Source organism: Orussus abietinus, unplaced genomic scaffold (assembly GCF_000612105.2).
Source record: "Orussus abietinus isolate OABI.00-Male unplaced genomic scaffold, Oabi_2.0 scaffold2, whole genome shotgun sequence".
NCBI lineage: Eukaryota > Metazoa > Arthropoda > Insecta > Hymenoptera > Orussidae > Orussus > Orussus abietinus.
This window is the reverse complement of record NW_019396012.1, coordinates 2,754,017-2,770,526: the sequence shown is the minus strand read 5'-3', so window position 1 is coordinate 2,770,526 and position 16,510 is coordinate 2,754,017. Positions and strand designations below refer to the sequence as shown.

General features: G+C 50.0%; 1 protein-coding gene across 1 annotated transcript in view; it reads left to right on the top strand.

The window, feature by feature from the left end:
* The window catches only part of LOC105700445, a 30,855-nt gene extending 14,448 nt beyond the window's left edge, over window positions 1-16,407 (top strand). The window contains exons 3-7 of the mRNA XM_012426277.1: window positions 2,248-2,489; window positions 3,362-3,581; window positions 8,131-8,314; window positions 14,036-14,178; window positions 16,295-16,407. Coding sequence (XP_012281700.1) covers window positions 2,248-2,489; window positions 3,362-3,581; window positions 8,131-8,314; window positions 14,036-14,178; window positions 16,295-16,407 — 902 coding nt within the window. The remainder of the gene's footprint in view (window positions 1-2,247; window positions 2,490-3,361; window positions 3,582-8,130; window positions 8,315-14,035; window positions 14,179-16,294) is intronic.
* Window positions 16,408-16,510: the final 103 nt, after the last annotated feature.

Here is a 16,510-nt window from a genome sequence, read left to right as displayed (position 1 = left end):
CTATACGAGGCCTACCTCTCCGGCGATAATGCGAAGCCGATATCGACGTGACAACGTCGTTCAACGTATCGGTAAAAACAATACCATGCGTATAATTGAAGTATAAAAAATACCCTAGAAAAATCCCGGACAATTTTTCATTCTCCAAGGTCGGCGATAACGAGTCGGCGGCGTAAACCCGTCGTTCTTCGGGGTGATTTCCCGGATACGAGGCCCCTGCGTTCCGGAAAGACGCCTTCGATGCGGAACCGATGTCGATATGATAATGATTTCCATATTCCGAGGGGGGGGGGGGAGTCTTTGGGACTGGGGCGCATCGGCAACCGGGACACGCTTCCGGGGACTCTTCCGGAATTCCGATCAGTTCATCTTCCATTTCCCGCCACCCCCTGGACGGGAAAAGGCGCCCCTCGGTCCCGGGCCGGGGAGCAACCCCCACGAGGAAGTGCTCCGGAATGTAAGGAGGCGTCGGCCAAGAACCACGGAAAAAGAACAACCCCTCCTAACCGAGATTCCCCTCGCGGCCCCGGGTCCCGGTTTCTTCGGATCCCACCCCGGAGGCGGCTTTCTAACGAGCCCTCCACCCTTCGTTCCCTCGGGACCTCCGCATTCCGCCGGCGTCCCGGAACTGCGAAGACTTTTACGGCCGGACCCTGTCCGGCTCGCTTCCGGCCTGCGCCAACGAGGATTTATTAATACTCAACCCTCGCCCCAATTACCCCGAGTCTGCGTAAATCCCCCCTCCGGGGGCGAATTTGCCCCCGCCCGCCAATTTTCGGGACCGCCTCGCGAAATACGAAACCGCGACCTCGGGCAATTTATTGTACTTCCTTGCGAAGTGCACTTTTCCTCCCTGCACCTGACTTATATGAAATGTAAGAAATTTCGACTCAATTCGGGAGAAATAAATCCGCTACGGGTCCAGGGAATTTCTTTAACGTGCATCCTGCGATGCACCGCGAGGCCAGAAGGGTGCAACTCGCCTAGGGCCGGTGCGATCTCGTGTAATCCATCACGATGGTGCACAGAGCCTCGGTTTCGTTGCAAACAGCGTTTGCAACGACGCCGCGGGCCTGCGAAAGGGGGAGAGGGAGTGCATAGGGAGACAGGAAAAAGCGCATCTGCTTAACGCACGTCACTCGTCAGGGCGGTCGACGAGAGATGTCACCAGGGACTCGGCTTTCCCGCACAAGCGTGGTTTCGATGAAATTGGAAAATTTCGATTTCCCGTTCTCATCCCTCGGGAGCATCTTAAACAGGAAATTCGTCTCGACTCGTGGCTGACCTGCCCTAACCCCAAAAGACGACGTCGTTACTAGGAGTTCCCCCGCACGGTGCATCCTGATAGGTGGCCAGATATGGAGGAAAGTCCCATTTTCCGGGAAAACGTCCGACATCCACTTCGCTGACGGATGATCCGAGTTTAGGGGAAACAAGCCGAGAAATCCTGTGACTTTGTCTCTGGGAATCCTCCGAGGGGTGCTTTAAATCCCTCCATTAGAACTGACGTATAAAAACCATCATAAATAAATGAAATATATACGTATAGTGCTACCCGACGTAATTCCTTATAAATTCATGCTTTACCTCTGAGAATCCTCCTCGGAGTGTTTTAATCCTCCCAAGAATAATTTAGAAAATTCACATACATCTTAATAATTCCAGTTATTAATCTTTAGTTTATCTGTAATCGATCGTCTTCGTCTAGGGTATCTTTCAAAATGGCGGGGGCTAGTTGGTCGCGCAAAAGGGTCATGAAGGTGTTCGCCGAGAACGGGCCCGAGAAATACGCTCTCGGAAGGAGTCACGATCCTTGCGAAACCCCGTAGTATTGTGCAGCGATATTATTGCCGACACAATGGCCGGAAAACCCGGGAGAGAGAGAGAGAGAAACGCCCCGGCCGTTGTGCTAAGAAATTGTGTCCGACCTCGCCACCGCACCGGCTGGACCACTCGTCTCCTCGGACCTCGGCTTTTCAGAGGATTCCCCTAACGAAGCATTCTACTCCGACTTTTATGCTCCTGGGGAGTCCTGACGGTCCGGTGCCCCTGAATGGACCCATTGCCGAGGACACGGGGGACGACGAATCGCCCCTGTGGCGAGATCGCGACCCCAAGACCCCCATAAAAAATACATCCCCTCGAGATTTATCTCAGGACGATTCCCGACAATTCACTTATCAGGGTCAAGTAGCGAAAAAATTATCATCTTTCGGGATCGAGTAATGAATAATTATCATTTTTCAGAATCACCTGTGACGACGCTGCGGTCCTCGACCAGAGTGACGATCGCTGCCAAGAGATCGATCCCCACGGATGCGCCGATCCTGAACTACATCTTCGATGCACACAGCACTCTGAACAAGCACCAACACCATCACGACCATCGATGGGGTCCCCATTTCGAGGGAGAAAGCCAAAATATCACGGTCCAGGCTGGAGCCACGGTCGTCCTAGACTGCAGGATATCCCTGCTCCAGGATAAAACTGTAAGCAGACCACAGACGCAATGATAAATAAAATGCATCGACATAAAATTTCATACCAGAACAACCGGCTTCATTTCCTCTGAAATCTTTTTTTTTTTTTTTTCATCACTCCGATGAGACTAATTGTTCCGGCATCGAATTTTTCATCCACATTCCTCGATCACATCGAAGCGCAATAACTGCAGGACTGCGCTGCAGTTACACATAAAATGCACCGCGCACAGTCGTACCCTCGGTACACAATAATTCGCTAATGTACCGCACGGAGTTAATTAAATTTACCTTGGAAAATTCAATTAAAACCCAGGCTAAATTATGAACGCTGATAATCCCGGGCACGCTCGAGGAGAAGTAAGACTTTTAATTGTATTTTGATAAGGAGGTTAAGAAAGGGAAAAAAAAAGTAAAATAAATCATGGAAAGGTGTTATCCGTCAGGGTGCAAGGTCTCCTCTGCGAGGAATTCCGGGAGTCGCTTCGAAGCGTTCCCTACGATCGCCAAGTGGCCGATGCACTCGGTGCATCCCGATGCGGATGCACTGCGATAACCCACCGGCTGTCCATATTTAATCGAGTCCGCTGAAGAATTCCGTATGCAGGACGCATCGGTGCATTAGCGATCGCGAGAGAGCTCGGTTCGCTTTTATTTTCCAATTCGGCCCGCTCGCACGTCCCGGTGCATCGGTGCATCGGTGCATTTATCAGCCAGTTAATGAGGCGCCAATTTATGGGCGATAATGTCGGAGAATAATCGAGCACCTCGAAGGCCGATCCTCGGACATCTTCCCAAGGGAAGGGACGAAGTTCGAGGATCCTGGCCGGTGCGACCGTCTCGTGTCTTGGTGCACCAGGTGATGGATAATCGTGCCCTAGGTGTCCTGGGTGCGCAGACAGGAGGACGGGGAGAAGATGAACCTGTTGACAGTCGGACAACAGACATACACCGGGGATCCCAGGTACACCGTGGAGTTTCAGTATCCGAACAACTGGCGGCTCCAAATCAAGCACGTCAACAGCAGCGACGAGGGCCAGTACGAGTGTCAGATTAGTACTCATCCTCCGAGGTTCATCCACGTCAACCTGCACATCAACGGTGAGTGCACGCGAACACGTTGCATCGACGTTCGGCGCCAAAACTCGCGAGCCAATGATAAAATCCTTCCCCGTTATCACTTCGGGTACTCTACCAATCAAGGGATTAACTGCAAGGGAAGCTATCGGTTCCCTTAAAAAAAAAAAAAAAATGAAGACAAAGTACTAGGTACCAACGTTACCTCTATTACCCAGATTTCTCTACGAGGAAGCTCCCACTGGTTCCCGGGGAAAATCGGGAGGAAAGAGATGAAATAAAAGTAAGGAACCACGTCGCCGGACTCACATTTAACGTCCGCCATATCTGGCCCCGGCTCCGCAGCACATTCTTCAGGGTAAACGATATCCCGGCGCTGACTTTAAAATATCTTTAAAGCCTCCCCGAGCTGCGCCCGACGATCGGCGAGCCAATTCCCGAGGGCCGCGGGGAGCATTTCGAAAATGGATAGGTATTGTTCTCCGAGGCTTTCCGAGTCCGCCTCGGAAGTCATACGTCAGGAAAGAGCTGAAAAATTCCTCCCTCGGAATCCCGGGAATTATCGGGAATTTAACCAACGTCCTCGAAACTCGCCGTTGCCTTTCTCCAGGGTGTGGGAGCCGCGCAGTTTCCCCAGGACTCGTCGTTAAGTCGATTAAAGGTGGAGCTTAAGTGTTCCAGGACGATCGGACGGGTTACTCGGGTCCCCTTCTTGTAAGGAATCGCTGGTGAAATAATTGGAGACGAAGAGAGGAGCCTGAAGAGGCGGCGACCGCCTGGAGGGGACTCGAAGAAGTCGCGGAAGAACTTCATTTAGCTGAGTGCGAGGGACGGTATTAAAGTGCGTCGATTAATCCATCCTTGGTCCTTGTCGGACCCTGAAGAGGGTCCTGGGTTTCCAGGCAACCCCGAAGTAGAGGCAACCCGAAAACGGAGACACCTTAATTCGAGGAAAGCCATTTCGGATGACAGGTGGACCAAAAGTTCGATCTCTCCGACCAGAAGGGCGATCCTCCCGATAAAGGTCTGTACGGCGCTGATAACATATTTAGCTTTCGGGCGCCGAGCCAATTTCGGACCGACTCTCGTCCCTCGAACGGGTCTCCAGGATAGAGGGGTCCTTTGTCGAAGAGATCGAACCGCGGTCTCATTTCCAGAAGAGGGGACCTTCGTATTTTAAATCCCGAAGAACGTCAGCGGGGATGCTGGAGAACGCCCCGAAGAGCCCGCCATTCTGGTATTCGATATTAAATTTCGACGATTTCTCATTATCATCGCTATCACGTAATCATCTGTAATCGAGGCGACATGAATTGGGTATCTTTTTTTCGTCCCTTGCCGGGTGCATCGGTGCATTCCCGCGGTGATAACGATCGGCCGAGAATCGGCGACGATGCAGCTCGGTGCACGGAACACGCCGATCGCGGAACAATCCTCAACGTGGGAACCCAGGGTTCGTTCTCACGTTTCCCTCGGAGTTTCCACTCTTGCATCGGCATTTCCCGCGAGTCCCGGCTTAAGTGCCCCTCCCGACGATTCGCCACGTCGTGTCGCCCCCCGCGAAAGCCTCGGCGATGCAGCGCGATGCATTACCGCGATGCACCGGAGCTCGGTGCAAACGTAAGCTCCGAGCATCCCCCGCCGCCCTTCGCCCCTTGTTTCGAGATATCGTGACTTTCCGCGAAAGAGGAATTCCTGGAACACCTCGGTTGGTTCCCAAGGAGGGATTCCCGCGGGAGCCGTCGAAAGTCCCGCGATTCCTCCCAAAAGGACTCTTCGGGATGTTCCCTCGCGGCGACCCGAAGGGACCACAAGATTCCTGTCCCCCGTTTAAAGCGTTTATCTCTGCCAGGGATCCCGTTTCATCCCGATTCCCGAATTGGGGTAGAAATTTCGAGTCGAGGGATTTCTTTGCTTCGGTTCCAGGATCCGGGGCTCGGCAGGACTCCCCGGGATAATCCGATCCAACGATCCAGCCGGGTTCATGTACCAGGCAAACCAGGGCGCGGGATAAACCGGGGCTCAGCGGTTAATCCCGAGGGAGAGACTCCCCGAGCGCAGTCGCCTGACTTATGTATGCGACAGCCTCCAACTTCTTGACCTATCCCAAATTTCGAGCCTAGGAATCTCTTTCCCGCCTTCGCGATCCTTCAGGATCCGACCGAGGACACTCCGAAGGTGGAGGCGAAACCACCCGGGGATAAACCGAGGCTCAGCAGTTAATCTCGGACGAACCTCCGCTGTAGGTGGGGCTCGTCACTTACATATGGGACAACCTCCGACCTCTTGACCCGACCGGCATCGTCCTGGCATCGCGGCGCTACAAACTCCACCGGAAGTGCCGGCACCATCGTCCAAGATTTACGTTACGACCGGGGATGGATGCAGTTAGTCTCTCGGTACAAGGAAAAGTGGCGAAGTAGTCCGATGAGGCTGCTCCGCCACATTAAGACGTACCTTAAAAGAGGGTTTCCTCCGAGGAACCCGAAGAAAATCCTGAAGAGCTCGATTTTGGACTCACTGGTAACAATAGGACCGGGAAATGATAACCGCGTCTGTTAACGTCACCTGGAAACGCGATAAAGTTTGAGGAGGACATCTTTATCCCGGCGCCGGAATAGTTGAAAAGGGGATCGATTGGGTGCTTCTTTTGGCATGGATACTGGCTCGACGGAGAAGTAGACTCTCGTAACTTAAAACGATCTCTTAAGATTCAGTCAAGATACATTGTCGTGCTATATTTCGATGGTCCATAGACTGCTAGAGAGGGTCGAGAATACCGGGAAAGATTTATGAGACGAGCGCCAATCGATGCGGTTCCTAGCCCAGAAAAGAGTACGTTTGCCTTGGACCGAAGACCTCATCATCTTCGAATCAAAAGCACCGGAACAGCTCTTCATCATATGTAGGTCGTTAAATCAGGCTGGATAAACATCCCGAGAAAATATAAAAGACGGGAAAAATTTATTAGGCATCGTATCACCCCACTTTGAAGTACTTGATCAGGTACGCGCATGATCTCGGTAGTTCATCTTCGAATCGTAAACGTGAGAAAAATAATTCTACGCTCTTCGGCATGTCTAGGTCGTTAATTTAGACTGAAGAAAAATCCTAAAATATATGAAACATGGTAGAAAAAAAAAAAATTATTAGACACCGTATTACCCCACTTTGGAGTACCCGAAGAGCGACACTCCTCGAGAGGAAAACTGACACACGCTATCTCGGTACCTCGAACCAGGAGTGTTAAACTCTCCAGCGACGCGATTGTTCCTGAAGAGGCCCTTGTTTAACTTGTCAGCTGCAATTTCATGACTCCGGGGTCGTTCTTTGAGGGCGCCGCGTGGCGTTACCGCTGCAAATGCAGTTGTTAACATCAGGTATTTACTCCCGGAACTTATGTCAACAGCTTAGTACGCAAATGAGCAATTCCGTCGCAGAGTTCGAGGAAACTTTTCGGTGCCAATGGAACATACGTAAGGCGATTAATTGTTAGGGGTTGATTGTGTTGGAGGGAAGACAAATTTCCACCTTCAAACACGGGTTAAAAGGGATGAGGAGATGAGGACAAAGGGGACCACGAAACGAGGACTGAAGGAAACTAGGAGACGGGGACCAAAGCGAATTGGACGATGACGAAAGTGAACCAAGGAACCCCGAGGAGCGACGATGACGAAATTAAGCCAAGTGACGAAAAAGGGGAACCAGAAGATATCGGAATGACGGAAGAGGACAAAAATACTCGACGAGCGATGACGACGAAATTGAGCCAAGAGTCGACGAAAGGGGACCAGAAGACCTGCCGATAAATCGAAAGAGCAGGTGTCAACGGAGCTGTCTCTCTTCTGACAGGTCGTCGTCATCCCTGACGGCGCGAAAGCGAGACTCGATAATTTCAGCCCGACGACAGGCGGCATTATTCCCGGACCCGCCGTCAGGAAAATCCGGAAACGCGGATTCCCGGTTCCTCCATCTCCCGGCGATACAATTCGCCGGCGAAGCGCGGAAAATGTTTGTTTAAGGGAAGCAGAGGAGGGCGAGTAAATGAAGCAACGTCGGCGGCTGAGAAAAATTCCCAGCACGCCGGAACGGGGAGGTGGGATAAACAAATGGGGAAAATCAGAGAAAGGGGAGAGAAAGAGGGAATAAAAAAAGAGGGACCACGAGGTGCGACAGTCGGCGGTCCGTCGATTTACCGAACGACTATCCTGGCACTCCTGCAGGAGTTCTATTCCCTGTTTAGTCGAGGAATCAATATCGGGAAACCCTTAGCACCGCGAAAACCACCCTTGTTTCCATTTTCTTTTTTTCTCCCAACCGGAGGAACTTCCGCGATTCCCACATTCACCCGTTTCAGGGGGAAGTTTCGCGTACGCGAAAGCTTCGCCACCCTGAAAAAGATGACGAAGACGGGGGTGGATATAATGGAAAGTCAACGAGAATACGGGGTGACCTGGTTTTACCGGGGACACCTTTATACCCCCCCACGTGTACCTCCCCTCGTTACTGCCAGGAAATGCATTATTTTCCGGCCATTCTTTATTAACAACTTTTTGTTCAATTCGGCTTGCAGCCCCGTCGGTGCAAATTGTCGACGCCATGGGGGAGGCCCTGAGGGACAAGTACTACGAAGCCGACAGCACCATCGAATTGTTATGCGTGGTCCGTCACCTGGCCATGCAGGTGCAGTACAGCGTGGTGCAGTGGATGCACGGGAACCGAACCCTGAATTACGACACGACGAGGGGTGGTATCAGGTGAGGACTGCATCGACTCGCTTTCGCTGCATCCCCTCTGTACGTACCCATGTGCACCCGGTGGAAGTAAGTGCAAGTTGCGCGGATCATGACCTACTTTATATGTATGGTGGTCATGGTGGAGGGTGAGTAAACCAGCGATACGGATCCTGGCCCTGACCTAGGATGATTTAAGTAACTATACGTAAGGCGGGGGACGACCTACAGTTACGGCAACAATACCTATCTTGACCATAACCTAGAATGATTTGAGCACGTAAGGTAGGTCATGTCCAAGGGTGACCGTCACCAGGACATGAGAGGCCACCTGACTCCCCTTAATTTCCCTAAATTGCGAAACGTCCACCGAGGGGGTCCAAGGTGAGGAACGCCTCCACCCGTGGTACGGAAACAAGGTCTGCACAAGGGGGGATCGATTAAAAAGTTAAATTGCGCCCAGAGGCCAGGGCCGTGGCAGTATTTTTCTAGCCAGTAGGAAAATACCATGGCACGGTGCTTTGGAATTATCGAGCCTCGTTTATCCCGGAAATTTCCATTTCTCCCCCGAATTTGTCCAGTTACCCCGAAAAGGGTAAAAATCGACCATACGGCCGCCCATCGATCGGAGTAATTAATTTCGGAATTTATCGCCCCGGCGATAATCATTTTTTCCATACTTCGATTCGACCCCCTTCCTCCCCCAAGGTCCGATCGATGCACCCCTCGCCGCCCGGAAACGTGATTTCTGGCTCGGAAGGGAACGCAATGATTCGTGAAATATTGCTCATCGCTTAAACGGATTTATTTGCCGTAATCGAAATTTTCATTCCATTACGGGCCTCGCCGCGGCTTTGAAATGGTTTCCGAAAATATGTCTCTAGTCGGGGGTATCGATTGACACGTCGACTGATTGCATTATCAGAGGGGGGTCTTTGTCGGACCCCCGAAAATTCCCCGATTTAATTACCGAGGTGATCATACTTTTCCATGCTTGTTGAATAATTACGGAGGCACGGCTCTGGAATTTCTCGCGCCTCGGAAACCACCCCCGGAGGGTGCAACCCTTCCTTGACACCCCAGAAACGTCTCTGCACTCTCGCGGAGGTGATAACCAAATGCGATCGAGTTACCGACGTTACCCTCAAACTTATAACTCACTATAAACAATTCGGGTATACTTCCGGGGGTGAATCTGCGAGGAGGGGTGCATTGTCACGTTAGAACCTCCCCCCGAGAGGGGCGCTTCTCGACTGAGAGCAAAGTTGTCATCGGGGGTGTACTGGGGGGTAAGTGGGGTAAGTTTACAGCCGTGTTTACCCAGGATGTATCTTTGCACGTAATTCCGGTAATTTCGACACCCCTGAAACAGCCCCGATCCACGATGAGACAAATCGCCGATTAAATCCCCTCCGCTAGCAAATCCTATCCGTGGATACTATAAAAAAAATAGAAAAATATTGACGGATGGTCATGACCAATTGTCTACAAGTTTACAGTCGTGATTACCGGCGGGATATAATTGCAGGTAATTCGGGGTAATTTCATAACCACCTAAACCTCCCGAAACAACGATGATATAAATCGCTGATTAAATCCCTCGAAGGTGTCAAAACGTCCCCGTAAAAATTAAAAAAAAAAATGGGAAGGAATTATTTCCTTTCGGCTGGATCTTTTTATAGGCCGGTTAATCAAGTATGGGGTGCGATTCCGTTTTATCGGCATTTCCGGGAAATACTTTCCCCAACCACGGGGGGATTTTATCCGATCGATGGGACGAGACTGCAAGCTCCGTTCTCAATGGCCGCAAATCGAAACGGCCACTCAACCAATCAACGTCGGACTAATCGGCCGATCCGAATATTCCGGGGGCCGAATTTAAGGGTTATTTATCGGGGCCGCAGAGATCCCGAGGGAATGAAAGAGGCGGAACAGCCCTACCGGGAAAAAACATCCGCGGTTCGCCCCGTTTTCGGAATTCCGCCGATCGCCGCCGATTGGGCGAGCCTCAAGCTTGGGAAAATAAAAGGAAAAGAAAAATAGAAACTAACGAAGATCGATGAGAGAATTAATCGCATAGGAAGGGGGATTAAGCCGGGAGAAATTCGCAGAAAATGAAATCAACCGGCGAGGATGGAAAATATGTTGCATCGATGCAACAAAGGGGGAGAAGGGCGGAAGAACAAAAAGAAAAGGTGGCGACGGAATCTGCAACTCTGTGCGGAAAAACTGCCGAGGGAATAAATTTCGCAGTATTTTACGGAATAAAAGGGGGGTGAAAGGGGTGGCGCAGCTTTTCGCGAGCATATTGGGGGGAGGGAAGGAGAAATGGGGGAAGGAAGAGGAAGAAAAGCTCGCGTTCTCGTTACGGAAACGCAGGACATTTCAGAAAAGGAGATCTCCTCGAGCTTTCCTCCTTTCGCTCGTCTTCTTTGATTTTTCGTTTTTCTTTTTTTTTTTCTTGTATTCCTCTCTCCATAACTCGGTAATTCTTAAGGACACACCGTCTCCCTTAAGGGAAAAGGTCCACGGGGGAAATAATGCCCCCCCATTAATTAAGGACAAATTAAGACCGACCGGGACAAAGAATCCTCGCGAATCGATCCCGCTTTGATTAAAAACGCTCGGCGGTAATTCTTTCCGATAATTGCGGGGCTACTGCGAATCCCGGAGGAACAACGCGAAAATTACGGCGGATTAAATAATTCTGGAGAATTATAATTGTAAGCGGTAGAAGGGTACGGGGGGGCGGAAGCGCAGAGAGGGAGTACAGGCAACTCTTTTCAAGTAACTCTTAATTAAATCAACGATTTAATTAACCGCCGAATTTGGAATTACAGATCCGGGCTCGTTGCATATTCAGCCCTCAGATAAATAAAATAATAACACCGTCACTGGGAAATTAAGTCGATACGCATTACGGCGGGTATATTAACAATTTAATTAATCAAACTACACGGGGACTCCTCCAATCGGTATTTACAAAAGTATCCCCTGATTTAAATATCAATACCCGACGAGTACGGACGGCAAATATTCCCGGAATCATATTCATAAAAGGTAAAGTCTGCCTTTCGGAAATATTTACTCAAGGCGGCGTTCCGACGGTCGCGATTCCGCGCGCGGACGATTTTTCTTGACCCGAGGAGACTGACTGAAAAATTCCTGAAAATGATGAATAAATTCTGATAAATTTTCCCGATGGATTTTCGGAGTACTGGAGGCGTGTAGGAAGAGGGATGATTTAAAAATTGGAAGATGGGGACTGTGAGAGGCGAGAAATCGTCTCTTTGGGGGCCTATTAGGAGGCGGTCGATTCCTGGAAAATCGCGAGGGGTTCCGCGCTCGTAATTACGGCAAATGGATTCCTCTACTTTTCCGCGGCTCCGAGAAACCAGACCGGGAAGTTATTGTTGGGAATTATTATGACTGGTGGCCCGGGGAACACGGCCAACTGAATTTTCCCGAGGTGCCAGGCCACGGGGGTTCCAGCTTCCCCTCGAACACCCGACGAGCCCGTCCATCATCCCCAATTTATTAATATAAATCCTCCCCCGACATGGCCGCGAATTCGAAGAAGCCGCCACGAGAGAGGGGCTGAAGGGAAAATACCCTCAAAAATGTCGCCTTCCGCGGGGAAACTCTGTTATCGAACGTCAGCCGTCCCTCCTTTCCCGAAAAACCCGGAAAAGCGTGTTACGAGTATAAATTTTATTCCTTTTATTCCTATTTACCGCCTGGGTATTTTCCCGCTCTACTTGTCGCACCCGAGTCGCCTTAAGACGCGTCTCTGTAGAGCTGTATGATATGTATATCATAAAAAAATGATAATTCATAAAACTTAAGGAAAATTCGGTTGCCTCTCAAACAAGTTCAAAAGCCTCGACTACGAGTCGCGTCTCTTTACTCGAACGTCGCTCCACCGAGCATTCAATTTTCTCGCAAAGACCATTTCTAATTAGAATTAATATAGGATCCAGTTCCCAGGATTACCAATTTCCATATCTGCGTTTCCTTAAGACCACGTCGCCGTTTGCCATGATAAATAATAATTTACGACATCACTTGGAGTCAACGTGATATTCCCCCTTGAATTTCGCGATAACCTGAAAATTTCCCCGCGATAAACTCTCCCCTTTGGAGCGACATTCTGGACCCGAATTTCCGCCTCCCCCGAACTTGCTGGCCGAATTTCCAAGGTGGTCCCCGATTAAACACGCATCCCTGAAACCGCATCGGCGATTCCCGATAAAATTCCCACGGTGGGGGGAATAAATTTCGGAACCGGAAGTCCCTTCCCGGTTTTTGCATTATTCCTCCCGCACGAGAATGGAGAGGAAGAACCGCTCTAGCGGGAGGGGTTTTTCACGCTGGAGCAATATTTGCTCCCGCGCGAAATCCGGCGCGGTTTCCCCGCCGCGGGGAGCCTGTAAATTCTCCTGGACTCGGGGAAACGAATGTCAAAATGCAGGAAATAGGGGGGGAAAAAAAGAAAGGAAAAAAGAAGCATCGAAAGTCGGCCTGCATTCGAAATTTCGAAACGTCCGCGCTGGCCCTTGGCTCGCGGAGCCGCCGCCGCGGAATCGCCGCCGATGCAAATGCGCGTTTTGTTCGGCGGGTATCGAGCGCGTATTCCGCGGCCGACTAGATAACGAGTAGACAAATTGTTAAGGGGGAACTTTTTCAATTAAAGAGTTCCGCGAACGGAACCGTCGAGCGGAGTTCGCCGGCATAAATCAGCGGAAAACCTTGCGCGGAGGATCCGCCGCGGAGAGGGAGGATGGGCTGGCCAATTTGACATTGAATTATGCGACGTCGAGCTTTTAAAGGTTCGACCTGGCTTATTTCTCCGGCGATTTTCAAACTTCGCGTTCAGCCTGAAAATGTCGTCCGAAAAATTTTCATTTTCGCATTACGACCGAATTTGCATTCTCGGTGTATGTATGTCTCTTCGTTTCGGGTAATAAAACGGAAATATTTTTCCAAGGCTGGTTGGTCCTCTCTCTTATTCGCCTTTTTTTTTTTTTAATTTTTTTCTCTAGCCCACCTACATTTTCCGCCATATTGAGTATCAGTAGAGGACGTCGGTTCCCCTCCGGTGCGCCGAAGTGATTATTAAGGATGGCAGATTAACGAGGACATATTTGCCTGGCACAGAAAGACATTAATTGGCCATTGGACATTTTTCGTGTTTAGACAGCGTTTCAGTCCGCCAGGAGGGCCGGAGAAATCCCGTGTAATTGCCGGGAACTTGCTGAACCAGGAAATTCGCCCCGGCGGGCGGAGAGTGTTAAAGCCGAAGTTTCGTCGTGCCGGCAAAAAGGTGTACAATTGTTGCTCCGGCGAAATTCCCCGCAAAACCGCGTCCCAAGGAATTAAAAAGTTTCGACAATTTCCCGCCTCATTAAGGGGGTTCTTCTCAAGGGGGGCTCCGACCCCCGGCACCGACTATCAGGGGGCGAGTCGTTATCCCTCGTTCGCTTTATTTCCATTGAAACAAAGAAATTCCCGAATTCCCGAGGAAACATATTTTTAATACAACGAATAATTATTTCCCTCGATTAAATCGTCACAATTTCGAATTTCAATTATCGAGATATTTCTTTCGTGCCATTCGATGAAATATTTTTCCCCGGTTCGGGGGAAATTTTTTTTTTTTCAGTTTGATTGGATTTTTAAAAACTTCCCAAAATTATAAAGGAACATCGATAAGTCTATGACGGTGTTGGTTTTATTTCTTTCCAGCGTCAAGACGGATTTGATGGAGGAGGGTGCCAACTCCACCCTGAGCATAGCGAGGGTGGGTCCAGGTGACAGCGGGAATTACACCTGCGTCCTGACCATAATGCCGGATCGTCCTGCGACGGTCCACGTTCACGTCCTAAACGGTGAGAGACCCAATTTCGAATGCGGGTTTATCCTGGGAAAGCGGGAAATCCCCGGAAACGAGTATACTCTCCCCTTTCTGCCTCGCCGGTGCATTCGAAACATCCGAGGCGCTCCCCGAAGAGGACCAACTTCTCTGACTACAAATGAACGCACTTAAGAGTCGAGATTTCCACCCCCAATTAAGCCTTTTGTTTCCGTTAAGTAGATGTTTAACGCGTGTAATGCTCCCGGGTGTACCCAACCCCGGTTCATTAGCCAGGTGGAATAACCGCGTTTTCCCAAAATTCCGGACCCATGCTCCAATTGATAATTCCAAACAAATTATGAAATCCCCTCCCTCGAATTCACGGTCGACGGGTGGAGGCGTAATCCCTCGGAAAATATCGAGATCTCCTCCCAGTAATCCAGGATCCCCTAACGATTCCCGAAACCGTTTCGTAATTCTCTCACAATGACCCACGGTCGAGGAATTCCCTAATAATTCCCGAAATGTTGGAAATTTCCTTCGCGCTGCTAACTCCCAAAAACTTCCGCCCAACGACCTAGTCCACGTCTCCTATAATAATTCCGGAAAATTTGGAAATGTCCCGCTCGAATTGAGGATATCGACGACTTCGGCAATGACTCCCGAAGATTGGACAATTGATCGGAAATGGATCGGGAAAATTCGAGGCAGTCCAGAAATCGAGCGGCACCTCTTCCGAGTGTTCGCGGCCTGAAAGAGCTCAATTTAGGGGAGGAAGGAAAAGAGGAGCTCGATTCTAGGATTACAACCCCTGAAGGATCCCTCCTCGAGGGGTCGAAATAAAGGCGGGCGGAGTTTCCGCTCGCCGACTTCTTCCCAGCGGATTGCACCTTCAGGAAGACCTCTCCTTCCCGGGGAAAAGAAAAAAGAAATAAGGAAAAAAAAAAGAAGAAGAAAATTCCCGGAGAGAAGTCCATTGATGTCGGCGGAGAAAAAGATGACTCGATGACTCCCGGAATCGTTCCCGGCTCGTGGATGGTTTTCAGGATACCGAGACATAAGGAGCAAGGTCCATGCCCGAGGGGTGCATTGTTCTGCCAATTCGGTTAGCCAGGCAGTAATTAGGTTTACCCTGCCATTAATTTGCGACTACCTCAAGTGCAATAATACCCGCAGGTACGGGTCCGGAAGTGCAACGGCGATGCAGCTAGCTGCACTGCTCCCATCGCGCGCGTCCCGATAACGATCCCTCGGTTATTTCACTTCGTTATCCCCCTCCCTCCGCGACAGAGGGTCGTTAATTGTCGCCAATAATGTCACGCAGGAAAATCTGGGACGAGCGGACAATTTGCGAGTGATTAGAGCCGCCCTGCGGGTAATTTAAGGCCCGACTGCAGCCGGACTTGCGTCCTCCCATCGCTTTGAACAATTTAAATCCCCGACCATCGATTGTCCACAAATCCTGGAAAAATAGATCGGACCGCCCCAGTTGCGACGATAAATAAATAAATTCTCCCGCTGGAGGGAAAGGATGAAAATTTTCGGAAAATCGAGCCAACTCACCCAAATACGCTCAAAACCCTCGTGGGCTCCTGAAGAGTGCCCCTTTCAATTGTCCGAAAATCCTGCAAAATTGAGCCCTTCCTCCCCAGTTACGGCGATAAATAAATTAATTTCCCCATAAAAGGAAACATTGCAAAATTTGAAACTTTTTTTTTTTTTTTTAATCAAGCGAAATCGCATACTGATGCATTCGAGACTCTCCGGGGCTCCTGAAGAGCCGCCTGTATGAATGCATATTGCTAATATATTAGTGTAATATTTGTCCAATATTCCCGATTACTAGGCAATATTGAGCCGATATAACATTTCGGGACGCAGTAAATATTAAATTCAATATACTGGGACAATACAGGATAAATGTGATTAGGCACGGGGTATCACATTGCGATACACCTGGAGTATAAAACACAATATTGCCGTTATACATTACGACGGGAAATTCAAGCAATAAATGAAAATATTAATTTCGACATCGTGGCAACATCCGTCATATTTAACCGAGATGTGAATTCCGGTTTATCGATACGTGTCAATTGATATCGGTACATGGGGCGTGTACGGTGTTTGAGTGGAGCTCTTTGTTTCAGGAGAAAGTCTAGCCGAGCTGCACCATGGATCGGCCAGCTCTTTTCGTGACCCCTCGACCCTAGGACTGCTCTCATCCCTGGGATTCGTCCTGGGAAGGATGGTGCTGAGATGAAGAACCCGACAACGGGGCGCAGCGAATTAAAGTGCTTCGACGTAAAGGACCGGTGGGGCTCGTCGACTCTGGACTGGCCGGTACAAAATGTGACTTTTACCTT